Here is a 16,565-nt window from a genome sequence, read left to right on the forward strand (position 1 = left end):
TAGGCACAGCACCCCCCGTGACCCTCTGGTGGAGGAAAAAGCGGTAGATAATGGATGGATGGATGGATGTTTTGGTTGTCACACCAGGGCCGGACAAAGCCTTTATGGGGCCCTAAGATAAATTTGATTTGGTGCCCAGTAACACATTTTTGTACTAATGCAGTTTAATTATTACCAAGGAACTCTCAAGAGTTTAACCACTTCACTTCCTTGTGCCACCTTTGTGGTTTCTGCGGAGGCTAAGTCTGTTCTACGTCGCTTATTGTATTGTTTTGTTCTTATTTGTGTGTGTTATTTTTGCTGTTGGTTCTAGGCAGATGTATGTTGCACATCTTTGAGTCAACTTAAATACATTAAAACACACTAAATTGAATTTAATACTAAAATATGAGCGAGATAAATATTTGAATCCTAACCTAAATAATAATAATAATAATAATGTGATTTATTAAGTTTATTAATTTAAATCAAAATTATAACCTTTTAATATTTTTTAAATTTATAATATGGAGCAAAGAAACCCAGATTTAAGAAGCTAAAAAATCTGAAAACTTTTATTTAAAAAAAAAAAAAAAAAAAAAATTAAGCAGTTATCGAAATAGTGAGTGATTATTTTTGTATAATTAATTAATTAAAAAAGAAATTGCTGGACCCATATTGACATACATGTCATTACTCAGTATAGCCACTAGATGGAGACACAGGAAAAGTAACACGTGAATAACTCTTCATATACATGTCTGTATGATCTTAAATTACATGATTTACAGTCTCTGGCTGAAAAAACACAAAGTTTTTAATACTTAAGACTTATTAAAATGTATATTAGATACAATTTAACCAACAAAACAACTTCCTTTATCCTCTTTTCTTGCTTAAACATAGTAGTTTTCCCGGTATATGTAATGTTTCCATAGCCTTCATGTCTGTACACAGAGGATGGCAGCAGCAGTAATTACACTCCCATGACCCGCCCTCTTCTCCACCACCAGGACTTCCTCTGTCTGTGTGTGTGTGTGTGTGTGTGTGTGTGTGTGTTTCAGTGATGGGGCAGTGACTGTGCCTCAGTGCTGCTCTGCTCAGACTTCTGACTTTTTGATTGAATAATTTAATTTTCTCTCTCCTCTCCTTGTTGTCACCATGCTGCGTGTTGTCGTAGAGTCGGCCAAAGGTTTGCCCAAGAAGAAGGTTGGAACTCCTGATCCGATCACATCTGTGATTTTTAAAGGTAAGTTTTTCTCTGGAAATCACACTCTTTTTTTTTGGGGTCTCACAGAGACAATAAAAGTGTCATAGTCACTAAAATGTACCTTTATGTTTTCATTTTTATTGTTTTACTTATGCATGACATCATTCTGTGAAACACTAAGTTGATTTAACAGTTTGGCACAACCAATTCCAGCATGTAAGCTGCAGCCAAGATGAAGATTATAATGGAAGAGGGGAAAATATGAGGGTTGCAGGGAAACTGTGCTTGGGTCTGATGAAGAAATGGCATTTCCTCCTGGAGAGGATTTGACAATCTGATCTCAGCTGTTTTAATTATTCCGCCTGCTCATCAACTCCAGGTGTGGCAGCTCCTGTTTCTTTGTTCAAAATAAAATGGCTGCCACGCACACTGATATTGACAACAACAACAACAACATTTAGCTTTTTAAAGTCATAACTTTCCCTCAACAAAACTGTTGAGTATGAAATGCCTTCAGGTGATTTTCTAGACTTGGTTGAAGTCCAAAAACCTTGAGAATCTGATATGTTTTGCCTTTTTCTTCTATCTTCCCTTTCAGAGGAAAAGAAGAAAACCAAATGCATTGACAGTGAATTGAATCCTGTATGGAATGAGGTACAAAAATTCATATTGTGATCATTTTCATGCAAAAAATCATGATGTTTTGATGTTTTTTTTGGAGTCTGTCTCAGTTCTTATCTCAATCAAACAACTACAGCTAATTTACATTTGGCTTTTACCCTTGCAATGTTGATTATTTTGCAATTTTAAACATCAGCACCTACTCATTTATTTAATTTGACTTTTAACCTTTAAGAGCCTTGAAAAGCCCAAAATGTATTGATGAATTGATAGAATTGGAACGATGTCACTTTTTAGATACTCAAACTTCACTGTGTGTGTGTTTTTGCTGCATTGACACATACACACACACACACACACACATATATAGAATGAAGTGAGTGAGAGTGATAGTGGTCTGATAACAGTCTTTTTGCATGTCACTAGCTGAGTAGGCAAATCAATACTTTGTATGTTGTGTAACGGATAACGACAGCTTTTTTTTAACCCTTGTTGTGTTGTTTGGCAGGTGATCGAGTTTGACCTGAAGGGCACGGCGCTGGACACCGGCTCCTTCATCGACGTGATTGTGAAAGACTATGAAACGATTGGGAAAGACAAGTCAGTACACACACACAAAAACACACAAACGGGGATTATCATAATCCACGCTGAGTCAGATTCCAAATTCAGACGGCTTTATTGATCCAAAAAAAAAGTACTTTAACTGGTTGCTCAAGTGACACACATCCAAAGTCATCCATCGGGTAACTTTAAAGCAAGAAGGTGATCCAGAAAATCAACAAACAAGGAGGAAAATACTTTTTTAAAATCCTGTATTTTAATGATTAATCATCTAAAAACTTACTGAAACTATTTCCGTAGCTAACTTTGCTCGGCCTATTTACACTATTGTATTTTAATGTCACTGATTTACTTTCAGAGCTCAATTTTTTTCCTCTGGTGGTACTTGGTATAAACTGCACTAAAATGTATGACATTATGAAGTTACAAATAAATCTGGAGTTTTTGTGCTGGAGTTGGCTATCAAACGTTAGCCATCATGGCTAACTGTGTAGCATGGCTTGCTACTGTTGCTAACCATTGTTGTCTGACAGAAAATGTCAGTAATGAGGAGAACAACCTCATTCAACACCTCTGTTTGGGTTGTGTTGTGTTTGAGCTCGTGTTAAACTTTTAAATTTTGTTGAATTTTTGCTGAGTGCCATCATGACGTCGCATCTCTCTTCTCTCTCTATGATATTTGTAAGGTTTCTGCCTTAACATATAAATACACTTTATATCAACTATACTTTATATGAGAGGTGTTGCTGTTGACGCTGCAGCAAGTGTGTGTCTAGCATTTGCTAGCTGTTTTTTCCTTCACGCTATTCAGCTATTAAACCAGCAAATAAAAGGAAAAGGTAAAGATTGTAAGTGAATTATTAATCAAACATTGCTTAAAGTCTCAACACTAATACAAAAATTTAGTTTTTTTTATTAAATAAGTTCTTTGTTGACAATGTATGACAAGTTACTGAGTGTTAGCATTGAGCTTAGAGTTTAAAATTCACTTGACACACCCCCTTCTGACCAGACTAAGACACTCGGTGGCCCCCCAGGTCGTTTGAGTTTGAGACCCCTGGTCTAAAGAATTGCTGGACATTCCCATGTGTGCATGGTCTGTTTTTTACTCACAGTTTCAACACAGTGAAATCTGATCTGTCGTGAAGTAACACTTGATGTGGTTTAAAAAAAACATTTAAATTACAATATCTGGTAAAGAATTTGTCAGGATAAATACTTGTAAAGACGGTCTCACTCCTTGTAGGGTAGTTTGTCAAAGTGAGATATTTTCATAGCTACCCAGTGTTTGAGTTATGCAGTTGGCTCCGTCTCTACGCCCTCACACCCTGTTTGCCATGCTGAGACTTGTTGCACTGGGACGTGGGATGTCTGATACGGATTGGGCAACGTGGACGGATGAATTGCTGTTTGTCTTCACTCTGTCTTGCTGGGAAATGTGTGGCATTGTGACTGGGGAACAGTCAGGGGGGAGGGGGGAGGGGGGAGGGGGGAGGGGGGAGGGAGAAAAGACACAGCAGAGGATTGAGTGCTAGTGTGTATACAGTGATATAGGGCATTAAAAGACTAGGATTGAGGATAGTTCAGTAGGGGTGTGTACAAGTGATAACCCATTGTGGCATCGCCTATAAGAATCTCAATTCCTGTTATACAGCCACCAACTGGAGGTTCACCTTTAAACCGGGCTCCTATTGGGCAATGCCATCTGTCAATCTCATTAGCGTCCACTCGTATGTGCCAAAAACGGATCATGTTCTACTGAAGAAGACCTGGAACAAATGTTTGAGACCATTAACTCTTCAGGAAAGTGTTTGCTTGCGTTATCTATCAATCAATCAAGTGCCCCCTTGTGGCTATTCAGTATATTCTCACTTCCTGATTGACTTCAACAAGGCAATTGGACTTTTTATTGATCCCCTTAGGGAAATTCCTTCTCTGCATTTAACCCATCCTCTGCTAGAAACCGAGAAGCTCCTGGGTAGGCGCAATGGGGGTTGGGTACCTTGGAAATCTGTTGTAGTACTTTAAATGAAAGATATATAGTTTGCTATATTTTGAATACTTTCAGTAGCTGAGACCTAACTGGCTGATCTGCACATGCTAACACAGCTTTTATGCTGTTATGCTAATGTACGGTTGAATAGTGTTCTACACCACAATTCATAATTCAAGTTTTCTTTTTTGCCTCTTCTCTGCTGAAGTTGGAAAGTGGGAGTGGCATGAACCCCGAAATTCACTTTGTTCCAGTTGATGAGTCGCTAACGTGCAAACGCATCTCGGGGCTAGCTGTTGTTATAGCAATTGCAGTCGATAGCAATGCCCTTCATGGTATCTAGATCACACAAACAGTGTAGACGAAGTGTCCGTGGTTAAATATTAAACAGAATTATGTGTGAATAATGACTGTGATTTACTGTGATACAAAAGACGACAGAAGTGCTATTAGCAAGCTAGCAGTGTTTGTTTGGTGGCAGCCATAGCTGGGGCTGGGGATGTTATCCAGGTTGGGAATTCTGAGTTCCGACTACAAATGGAACGCTCCGTAATCGTGTTTGAGTTCTGCCCCTTTAAGAGCTATAAAGGAAAAACCAGTAGTATGTTATATTTTACGAGTTTCTCCAAATGAGAGTTCAAGACTGTTGCTTCCACGTTAAGCCAAGGATCACATATGGAAACGGTTAAGACTTTCCACACAGAATGTTTTCCTTGTCGCCGCTAATTAACTCTGATCAAAGTCTTATCTGTCGAGAGAAAGCAAAACAAAGATGTTGTCGTTTTAGGACGGCATCAAAAAAGCATCCAAACGACATACAAGCAGTATATCCATGTATTTTTGCTCATGTGCTTTTATTGAGTTAAAGTTTCCTCTCACTGCATGGGACAGTCATCATCATGAGGGAGGAGCCATTTTTTTTCTAGCCGGTGTTTAAACTGAGTAAAGTTTTCCACTGGGCCGGCCTCGTCTGACACATACTCCCTGAAGATCTACAGCAGTGCGACCAGAGCAGGATTTCTCTGTTCCAGCTGCTGTTTTGGGTAATCCCAGTCCAGTAACCATGGCAACAGAAATTGAAGGAATTGGGGGGGGGGGGGGTTGTTTTTGGATATAAATAATCCTTAAACAAAGAATTATTCCAGTATTGCTGTTTTTTTCATTACATTTTTATGATATTACATACAGGAAATAGCTGTATTATACAACCCCAACAGTTCCAGAATGTAAAATCTATTAAATCCAGTCTGGCTGTTTGATAGTGGATGGGTTTTCTCCAAAAAACGACTTAAAGGAAACCTAAAAAGTACACACTCTTCTCTCTGAAACGCTAATTATGGATAGCTCATTCATGTATCAATGCTAGATATGTTATTTATACATTTTTAAATAGACTTGTAGTTCAAAAGTCAGCATAGAAAGACCCTATATATGAAATCTAAGGGTTCCAAAAAAAAGAGTGTAATATATTCATGGGATAATAGTTTGAACAATTCTCCCCCCATGATAACCAAAGTCATTGTTTCATTTCCTGTCTTTATAAAAAGCACAGTCAGGCGTCCATTATATATAATGGCAATTTTTCACACTGCAGATGCAGATACTGAGCTGTGCATAATCACATTCATCTGTCCTAACTAAACTTGTCAGCCGGATGGGTGTTTACTTTACTTTCTGCAGCCAAGGAGGACGTTTCAGAGCTGCGTTGTGTTGAGCGTCACTCCTTCACCCTCTCACGTTGGTAAATATGATCATCGGGCTTAGAGCTTAAACTCCGGGGGAGAGAGAGGAGTTTGAATGTCTTTGTGTATTACTTCAAATCTGTTTTTTCCATTCTTGACAATGGGGAGGGAGAAAAACTCTATAACTCTGCATCCAGTGCTGACTGTTCAACTTCACTCTGCCTGAGGGTGAGTGTTTGCAATTATAAGAAAGAAAACCAGAGGAATTTTTTCATTCTCTGAATCTCTGTTTTGGTCTGCGTGTGTTTACTCTGGAAACAATGGAGAGAGCTTGACTTCCTTAATCTGTTCACAATATAAAGTCTTACAGAACCGTGGTATTATTATAGAAGAGACTGTAGATGTCTGGTATCAGGGTTAGTGGTAGTGTTTTTATTATATTTGAATCGCAGAAGGCAGGATGGTACGCTGAAAACAAAAGAGATGCAAAAATATGAAAGTATTCCCTGAACTAGACCACATCCATCCACCCCAGTGGAATGAATGAAACTAGTGCAGAACTCATTTAATATGTGCCTGTTTTTAGCAGTATATGTGTTATCCAAGCAAAGTCAAAGTCGGCGCTGCACACACTGGTGCTTTTAGTAAATCACCTGCCGAGTTTGAAGCCCGTCAAACAAACGGTTAGCCAATAATGCGATAAACAGACGGACTAATGGGCGTTCCTTACATTTATAGATGGATAAAAATCCCATATTACCTCACGCTTCCCTTCCAAAAGTGTTGGAAATTGTTCAGTACGATACGATACATGGTCCGCGATACCAATAATATCACGATACAACGATTCTGCGATCATCAATGTATCGCGATACGTCGCGATATCTGTCTAACTTAACGTGAAAAGTGCAGGATTGCGCTATTTTATTCCCAACATGGAGAACAAAGTGCGTAAAGTGTAACGTAGTGAATGTGGGCGGAGCATCTCTTCACGTAGCTTTCTCCGCTGTTAGCGACCTCTTCTTCGATCAAGGTAACTTCCGCCCCAAAGTTTCCCATCAGTCATTTGAGATATATTCTGTATATGTAAATAAAAATCATTCAATCCAATGATTGTACACTTAAATTAAGCACACGTATCTTCACCAAAGTTTCACACACTTTTTAAAGTTGTATTAAAGTTTGGAGAAGGAAGCAGGTGTTGTTGTCGTCGCCGCGCAGCTGTAAGCTTCGTCTTCATTCCCGTTTGCATCACTTTGGCGATGCTGCCGGGGGAAGCGGAGCATTATCATCGTGTGATGGTGACTCACTCGCTCGCTCACTCACTTGAGGGCTAACATACCAGGTTTATAGAGTCACTGAATCCCCCGGAGAATCCTCGTATTGAACTGCTTCTTCCTCCACATGCTGCCAAAAACAAACTCCCCGTCCTCTTTCTCCTGTGTCTAACTTAACTCGTTGTCTGGTGACCTTAAATGGTCGTAACATGATATGCAGCCGTTTTGTGTTGCTCGTACAAAGAGTTGGGCTATTGGGTATGAAATTATTGAATTTACAAGTTTAAAGGGATAGTTCAGGTGGTTTGAATGTGGTTGTATGTAGGTACTGACACTGAGCTCCTACTGGCCTGAGAATTGGAGGTTTTTACACTACAAAACAAGAGAAAACAAATTTTAGCCACTATGTCTGGTCTTTAAGTCTACGGCATTGTAAGAGTGTGTTTGCCACTTTTTCTTGTCATTAGACGGAGCTTTTTCTGACTGAAAACTGAAGTCCATTGTCCATTGAGAAAAAGGAGTTGCTGATCCACTGCAGACTCCATAAGTAACTTATTAGTCTTATTTTGGAATATTTTTGTTAAAGTGACACAAACTCCCCAAACGAGACAATTTGAGAAGTTTACACACTTCAGTTTCCAGTCAGAAAATTGTGTTTTTAATGATGAGATAAAGCAGCAAACACAATCTTAAGATATCGCAGAAGAATGTCAAGCTTTTTAGACAATATACTCACTGATGTATCACTTTAAGGCAAGATCCTAATCTCTAATTGTGCTACATTGTTTGTTTACCTTATCTTTAGTTTAGTATTTTACATAAAACTTGTTTGAGATCACGTTAAATCATTTGATTTAATCTAAAATGGCGTCTCTCGGCCATTTCATCTCAACTCACATGTCATTTATCCAACTATGTCTAATAATATGTGTGGAAAAATGGATAATCTGTAATTGTGCCGTGTTCAATTCAGAGCTTACAATGGACAAACGGTCCACAGTCGGAGCATGACTCTCTCCCAGGAAATTCAATCTATCAGGAACGCTGCCAGAGCATTATTATTATTATTGCAGAGTCCACCCAAACAATGATATATTTTAGATGATGTTCTTCATTCCTTTTAGCTGCAATTTATTTTATCCACCCAGAGATTCTGTATTTTACAGTTGTCCAGGCTTCTAATGGAGCTGGAACTTCCATTTTTTCTTTTCCTTCTTGGCTTTAATCGGCTTTAATATAAACACACATGCTTCACATTAAGCCGTGTAATATAAAGACACAGCAGTACACACCTCGTGCTTACAGTATGTACGTGTTGTTCTCGCAAACCAACCGCGTGACTCTGAATAGATACTTTCTTCTACTTAAAGGTCCAGTATGTAATATCTACTGCCATCTAATGGTGACGCTGCAGAATGATCCGCTCGCGCGTCCGGGAACTACGGTGGCCTTCACTTACCAGAAATAATGTCGTTCTTGCTTCAAAACCTTAAAACTCGCACTCCGGCTGGTTTGTCCGTTCAGGTTTCCGTAGAAACGTGGTGGCACAAGATGGCCGCCGATTGCACCTTGTTATTCAAACATATTTATGAGTATTATACATCAATATCGGCCAGTAAACCCCTCCTCACTGTTGCATAAACAAAGTTTTACTTATTTAAGAGTTAATCATTACTCCAGGAAATGTTGTAATTATCATTCTTTACAGGAAGTGTTTGATTTACTGTACTGTATGTATGCGGAGGAAGATAAATGCTTTTCAGTAGCAAGTGCACTGCAAATACTGCATAAGCCTCTAGAAACAAACCAAATCTTGTTTTATGAAAAGGTTCTGGAAAACTGAGTACAAAGTTCAAGAAAGATGTACTTCTCACAAGTAAAGAAACGCCTGTAAGAAATGTTGTAAATGTAAAATGAGTTGAGTAGTTGATTAAGCAGATTTTAAGACTTTATTCCTTCAAATTTGCTCCCACATCAATATATACATTTATTTTTCTTAAAATGAGGTTGTTTTTCATGTGCAAATCTTGCTTGCCATGACTGAACAAGTTGACTAGTTAAACAGTGTTTTGTGACGCTTTCAGGTTTATTGTGTCGTTAAATGACTGAAGTTCTGAAGTAGAAGCCTGGGAGCTTCTGTGCTACGATGACTGTATTGTGGCTCATGAGGTGCGTTTGTTTGTCTGAGCAGGCATGGTCTGTTAGCTCTGGGTGGAGACTAGTGTGTAGTGTGTGTGCCCCTTTTGTGGATGTCACTTCAGCACACAGAGCACCAGCGCATCTCTGAAAATGTTATTATTAACGACTCCGATGAAGGACTGAGGAAAAAACATTTCAAATAAAATAAAGACAAGGGGGTATTTTAATATATATATTTGTGTATAATTAATTTTTCCTCATTTTGTGCTCCCTGACAGGTTTCTTGGATCCACTAAAATCTCTTTGAGAGACCTCGCCTCGGGTCAAGCGAGGACGCTGCCGTCCAAAAACGTGCCGTTGCTCAACGAAAGTGGTCAGAGTATCGGAGTGAGTTCTTTTCTCGGTCATTTTACGTTGAACGTAATCAACAGAACGGCTGTTTTTATTTATTGAGGACAATTATTTTTCCTTCTTCCAGGCAACAATCGACCTTGTGATCGGCTACGATCCTCCACCGAACGCTGCGCCGAACCCTAATGACCCTCAAGTAGGCGACTCTACGATGGACACCGGTGAGACGATTCGCTGCTGAGTTTGATTCAAAGTACACGACGCAGTCTTTTCATTGTTTTCATTGTCTTTCTGTCGATCAGGTGGTGGCGATGGTGACGGTGGCGGAGAGGGGAATGAGACGCAACTGGACGGAAGTACAACTAGTCCAACTGCAGGGGGCGCAACGCCCTCTGGTCAGACGGGGAACCTGCGTAAGCGCCTGGCCAGAGCTCAGGGTCGCCACCGTCTGGCCAACAAACCTCAAGATTTCCAGGTGAGTGTGACAGTTTCTGAAGATTTTATCCAATCTAGTCCAATTTTATGAATAAAGCACAAGCCCCGCCCACCCCAGCACTGCTGCTGTGTACACACAAGCGCTCCCTCATTCAGATCTGATATAGTTTTTGCTTGACACGTTGTCAGATGAAGGATTCAACATATAAATAACGTTGCGTCGTTTCTGTTAATGACGACCAAACATAGGCAGAACAATAGTAACATAAAAAAAACTGCCAGCATGTGGCGCTGTGACCTTGACTTACTTTTCATGTGCTGATGATTTCTGGCCAGGTCTCTGGGTTTCTGTTTTGTGGGCGAATGGTCGAAATTCGTCCAAAATTCCGATGTTTGCCGTGGCCACGCCCCTTTTGAATTTTGCGAGATCTTTCGCTAACTTTTCATCTCTCACAAATTGAAATGCTTTTTTTAAAATGCTGCTACGATTTTCATGCTCAGTCGAGTTTGTTCAATTACGAAAATTGTGAAACGGGCAAATCGCCAAGATGGACGCCAAATTCAAAATGGCCGACTTCGTGTCGACTTGAGGCCATGATCCCAATTTACTTTTTTGTTTTCGTCATGGTCATGAAAATTGGTGCTGAACATTTTCGCCAGTGTCTGTGCGCGCAAATTTTTGTCCGTTTTCACCGATCAGTGCAATCCTTTCGAAAAAAAAAAAGAAGTAGTCCTCGCATCGGGCCCTAATTAATAAAACGTGCATACTGTAGCTTTACATAAATGAATAATTAAGCATTAAATTCTCATGAAAAAGACAGTTAACAAAGGAAGTTGCACACAAATGGGGCTGAAATCAAACACTTTGAACTATTCTAGATGCTTTCATTCTCCTGAATCATAAATACTTTTATCTCTGTATCTCAGATCCGTGTTCGGATCATCCAGGCTCGTCAGTTGTCGGGGAACAACGTCAAACCTGTGGTCAAAGTCAGCACGTGTGGACAAACCCACAGGACGAGGATCAGGAGGGGAAACAACCCGTACTTTGACGAGGTGCGTCACCTTCACACTCTCACACTTTAAAACTACACGTTTAAACACAAACTCCATGTATTTAATGTCTATTTTCGTTTTCTTTATTTTTTATTGACAGATGTTGTTCTATAATGTCCACATGCTGCCCTCAGATCTGTTTGATAAGCAAATCAGCTTCCGGGTAAGAATGATGTGTCATTGCAGGACAAAGTGTGTCACTGTAAATTAGTGGAATATTAAAGTTTCTCTTCTGGTCACTGCAGGTTTACGACTCTTACTCGCTGAGGGCCGACAGCCTCATGGGAGAATTCAAGGTGTCCTGCTCGCCCTTTTTTTTGTCCTTTTCCCAGGTGTTATGTTTTAAATAATATGTAAAAAGTCTGGCTGGTGTTTGACTGACTGACTCTTTTTCCTCTCACTCAGCTGGACGTCGGTTATGTTTACGACGAACCAGGTGAGCTCGATTTGTGTGTGTGTCATTTACATTTGCACAGGTGTGACGGACTGTACGTGAACATGTGAGGATGTTTTGCATATTTTATAAATGAATCAGCAGAGAAAAATAGTACACAGGCTCATGACCGATAAATGGTAAAAACATAATAACAATGTAAAGTAAAACAGTAAGAAACAAATATAACATTACAAAAGGGGACACAAAACCCACAAAGTATAACTTGAATACAGTAGTTGTAGTTTTAAGGACCTTTAACCCTTTAAAACGGAACACGTCGCAGTATTTTGCATTACCGTAATTACACAACGGTTTGTGCTATCGGAACGATTCCAACTGTTTCTGAAAGTTGAGAAATTGCACGTCAAAGACAACGTATAACGGATATTATGGTAATTTCACTCACTGTCGCTGGAAGCCGGCGAATCAGCGTCTATTTTAGAGAGGAGAGTTTAGAAAATCACGTGTACATGCAGGACTTTTTTTTGAGATTTTGAGACAAAAACTGAAACTAATGTTAATTTAAATTTGTTTTATTCTGTATAACTAGTGTTTTTCTTCATTTTAAATTGTTAATACACCATTTTAACATGCAGTAAATTGCCAGATATTGCAAGTTATTCTGGAAAAATGGGCAAAAGCACTATATTTATTTTTTATATATGATATTTCTGGCTCTTTTATGGTTAAAATAAGCAAAAAGAAAGTCCAGACTGATACTTTGAGGCTTAGTTAAAGTGATATATTTAACCAAAACCCGCCACTATGACATTAACAAATATCAACAAACCAGCGTTCGGCTGGGACTTAAGTCGTCCCATTGTCCCAGAATTAAAGGTTTTTGGTCGATATTATTATTATTACGATTTTTTAATTTATTTTTATTAGTGTGGTTATAGTGTAATTTCAGAAACAATAGTATTGAATAATAGAAAAGAACCTTTATTGTCACGTCAGGTGCACAATGAAATTGCCGTGTTTGTCAGTAAATACAGTAAAATAAGAATAAAACAGATTTTAATAAAGGAAGACCTATAATTAGACACATTACTTTCAGGATCCATACTCAAAAAGACTAATAATAATAATGTTTGTGGTGTTTCAGCTCACTGTGTCTTGAGGAAATGGCTTCTTCTCAACGACCCAGATGATTCCAACTCTGGTGCTAAAGGCTACCTCAAAGTTAGCCTCTTTGTCGTCGGAACAGGAGACGAACCTCCGGTACGAGAGAGAGCGACGCACGCGCTCTGTTTTACCTCTTCATCCATATGTAAATAAAGTGGCTGCACCTCTTTCTCTATTTTCCTTCCTCATGGAGTCCTCTGTTCTCTCTTCTCTTTATGTCACAAACGACGATGAAGGTGGAGAAGAGGGAGAGCGACGACGACCAGGACGACATCGAGAGTAACCTGCTGCTGCCGGCCGGCGTCACGCTGCGATGGGCCACGCTCTCGCTGAAGGTCTTCAGGGCTGAAGATATTCCTCAGAGTGAGTCCAGACATAGATGCTTCATCACTTTTCATCATATGGATCCTTTTAGATCAGATTCAGGAGTTCTCAAAAACATCTTCATCCATACTGTTGTGTTGAAGATGAAATATGTAATTATTTCTACACTAAAATATCCTTAAAACAGATTTACATCCCTTTAAAGTACCTTAAAGGTGAAACTTAAAGTAAAATTACCAGAAAATGACTTCAGTAGAAATTGAAGTCACTTATACTGCTTTTATGTGTTCTCAACATTGCATGAATTACGACCGATGAGTGAATTAATAAATTTCTTCTCATTCCAGTGGACGACGCCTTCGTTCAGTCCCTCAAAGGCATCTTTGGAGGAGATGGAAACAAGAAGAACCTGGTGGATCCTTTCTTAGAAGCTCGCTTCGCAGGCAAAAAGGTTTCCCCCGTCGATTGTTTCTTATTTTTTTTTTATATAAATGCAGTGTTAAACATTAGTTAGCTGATTTGTTGTTGTTGTTGTTTCTGCAGCTGCGCACTCAGATCATCGAGAAGAACGCAAACCCTGAGTGGAACCAGATCCTTCATCTTCAAGTGAAGGTAACGGAGCGTCAGGATGAAAATGATGTTTTCTGATTTAAAACGACCTCAGTTTAATCTGGTTCTTTTGTGTTTTGTTGTTTTTTTTCATAGTTCCCGTCCATGTGTGAGTCTGTCAAACTCACAGTCTTTGATTGGTAAGTGCAGAAAAACTGCATTTTCTAATCATCATCATTTACGTCACAGTTTGACATTCTTAAAGTCAGACTTTAATCTCAGAATTACGCCTTACCGACTTTAGTTTCAGAATTCTTATATTAATCTATTAAAATTTTAATCTCACAATTCTGAATTCAATCTCATTTAATCTCAGAATTCATGCAATTTTTTTTCTTCAAACATTTTTTTAACTTGTGGCCCTGATAATCTTCCATAAGCTCCTCTCCATAAAAGTTATGCATTATGTTCTTAGAATGATTCAGGGTTGATGAAATAAACCACTTTTTTTGGTCTCGTTATAAAGTAGCCATAATTGTGCACAGGTCACAGAATAGTCAGTTTTTTTCTTTTATTTTTGTTCATAAAAAAATAAGCCAAGTGAACTTTGAAATGTGATGTATTTCCAAATTTCAATATGGTTTTAAAAGGCGAGAGGGCGTGAGAGAATTGTTTGTGTTAGTCTGTACACATGGGTTTGTTTGTTTGTTTATTCCATTGAAACAACTTCACACCATGCGCAAAGAAAATAAATAAACAGAGTGTTTAATTGGACGCTGACATCTCTGACTTTGATTCACAAACACGACGTGACGTACAGACGCACCGTCTCAGCGGCTTAGAGCAGTGGCAAACTCAAATGAGCCAATGAGCATCTAGTCTGGTCAAGATAAATCTATTGTTAATTGTCTAATTTTGTGACTTCTGCACAATTATCGCTTTAAAAAAATGCAAAATAAAAGTAATCATAACTTCAAATAACTCAACAGCACGTAAGACGGAAAAATGCATTTTGTAAAGCCTGAAAATGTGACCTATAAACACACCAAGCCCAGGATGTCCATATAAGGAGTCCAGTAGGGTTAAGATTAGGCCAGTAGTAGTTATGGTTAGGGTTAGGGTTGGGGAAATGAGTGCAAGTCAATGTAATGTCCTCTGAAGTCATGGAAACCAGACTGTGTGTGTGTGTGTGAGAATTCATATCCCACCAACAACCACATGAGAATAATGCAGTGACATGTGACTCATCGCTGGGCAGGCTCCTCCCTTCCTCTTAATAACATTCTCTGGGATCCTGTTGGCACCATGTCACGGCTCATTTCCATCATTGTGTGAGTGTGTGTGTGTGTATATATCTGGTATTCCTTATGTTGTGGGGACCTAAATCTGTTGACACAGCCACATTATGGAGACAAAAATCAAGTCCCTTTAACGTAAAATGACTGTTTTATGGTTTTAAAGTTGGAGTAAGTCAATGTAGTGTCCTCTGAAGTATGGAAACCTGTGTGTGTGTGTGTGTGTGTGTGTGTGTGTGTGTGTGTGTGTGTGACTGAGTCCTGATAACTTGGGTCCAGGAAGGCTGAGGGGAAATAAGTGCAGGAGCAAAGATTAGAAAAACAGAAGGTGTTGAAAACAAGGTAGTTTCCCGCTGTTAGGCGGCGACAAAGCAACATTAATCACATGATTGCAGATTCACGTTGTGTATGTACAGTGTAAAGTTACTGTGTGTGTGTGTGGTTGCAGGGACCGCTTGACAGGGAACGATGCCATTGGCACGACGTACCTGAACCTTGCCAAGATTGCCTCCTCTGGTGGCGAGATAGAAGGTATTGTTTTTTTGAAGAAAGCCTCAAAATAAAATGCGCTAAAGTCTTGGAATCATTTTTTAAAATGCTATTTGGAATTGTGTGTGTGTTTTTTTTCTCCTGGCGTAGAGGAACATGCAGCAAATGCGGACATATCATCGTTTGAAGGTTCACCCGTGCTCCAATTTTGTTATTTTTTGCTCTGTGTTGCATGATATATATATATATATATATATATATATATATATAAAAAAAACCATGTCATGCACGGCAATAATCGCATAATTTGAACGTGTAACCGTGTTGTTGTCGTAGTGCCTGCCGCACGCTTTCTGTCACCCACCGCCTCAAATATGAAGCAGCGCTGGCGTTACTAACAATTCAAGCTTTGCTGAGTCGCTGGAGTCATTTCAACGTCAGGTTCAAGTGTTGATTCAGTGTCCGTGTCTCTTTTCCAGCTAAGACGGGTCAGTCCGAGGTGGGTTTCCTGCCCGTGTTTGGGCCGTGCTTCGTCAACCTGTACGGAAGCCCCAGGGAGTTCACTGGGTTGCCAGATCCCTACGAAGATCTCAACTTTGGCAAGGTAGAAGTTGCCCCACCATTGTTATTGTCCTTACATTTGTTTTTAAAAGGCTTGACACGTGTTGTCGTGGGACACAGGGAGAAGGAGTGGCGTACCGCGGACGGATCATGGTGGAGCTGGCCACGAAGTTGGAGGGGAAAGTGGACAAAACTGTGGACAACATCCACAGTGATGACATCCTGGTGGCTCAGGTACTGTAACTATTGATCCACTGAGTTATACCTGACAGGTGTGGTTCAGGAACGGATTTAAATTGATAGGTTTGGGTGGTACGAATGGTAGCACTTTCTGATTGACGGTGGCGGAGGAGTGGTGGAGCGAGTCGTCTTTCGATTCCTAGCTAGCCTACATGACGAATGAGTGAGTGAAATGGGTGTGAATTGGTAAATGGCAACAACTGTAGTGTAAAGCGGCTTTAAGTGGTCATCAAAACTCC

At 39.6% G+C, this 16,565-nt stretch overlaps 1 protein-coding gene across 1 annotated transcript in view; it reads left to right on the forward strand.

Annotated features, from left to right (window-relative positions):
- The first annotated feature begins 1,060 nt into the window (after positions 1-1,060).
- LOC310938875 (myoferlin-like) overlaps positions 1,061-16,565 on the forward strand; it is a 30,654-nt gene continuing 15,149 nt past the window's right edge. The window contains exons 1-19 of the mRNA XM_083903503.1: positions 1,061-1,228; positions 1,788-1,843; positions 2,319-2,410; positions 9,744-9,852; positions 9,944-10,037; positions 10,119-10,291; positions 11,179-11,307; positions 11,408-11,470; positions 11,553-11,603; positions 11,713-11,743; positions 12,849-12,964; positions 13,105-13,231; positions 13,540-13,643; positions 13,736-13,804; positions 13,898-13,941; positions 15,485-15,567; positions 15,676-15,714; positions 16,005-16,129; positions 16,207-16,320. Coding sequence (XP_083759629.1) covers positions 1,141-1,228; positions 1,788-1,843; positions 2,319-2,410; positions 9,744-9,852; positions 9,944-10,037; positions 10,119-10,291; positions 11,179-11,307; positions 11,408-11,470; positions 11,553-11,603; positions 11,713-11,743; positions 12,849-12,964; positions 13,105-13,231; positions 13,540-13,643; positions 13,736-13,804; positions 13,898-13,941; positions 15,485-15,567; positions 15,676-15,714; positions 16,005-16,129; positions 16,207-16,320 — 1,707 coding nt within the window. The 5' untranslated portion in view covers positions 1,061-1,140. The remainder of the gene's footprint in view (positions 1,229-1,787; positions 1,844-2,318; positions 2,411-9,743; positions 9,853-9,943; positions 10,038-10,118; positions 10,292-11,178; positions 11,308-11,407; positions 11,471-11,552; positions 11,604-11,712; positions 11,744-12,848; positions 12,965-13,104; positions 13,232-13,539; positions 13,644-13,735; positions 13,805-13,897; positions 13,942-15,484; positions 15,568-15,675; positions 15,715-16,004; positions 16,130-16,206; positions 16,321-16,565) is intronic.

Source organism: Microchirus variegatus (assembly GCF_963457635.1).
Source record: "Microchirus variegatus genome assembly, chromosome: 17".
In the NCBI taxonomy this organism is placed as follows: Eukaryota; Metazoa; Chordata; class Actinopteri; order Pleuronectiformes; family Soleidae; genus Microchirus; species Microchirus variegatus.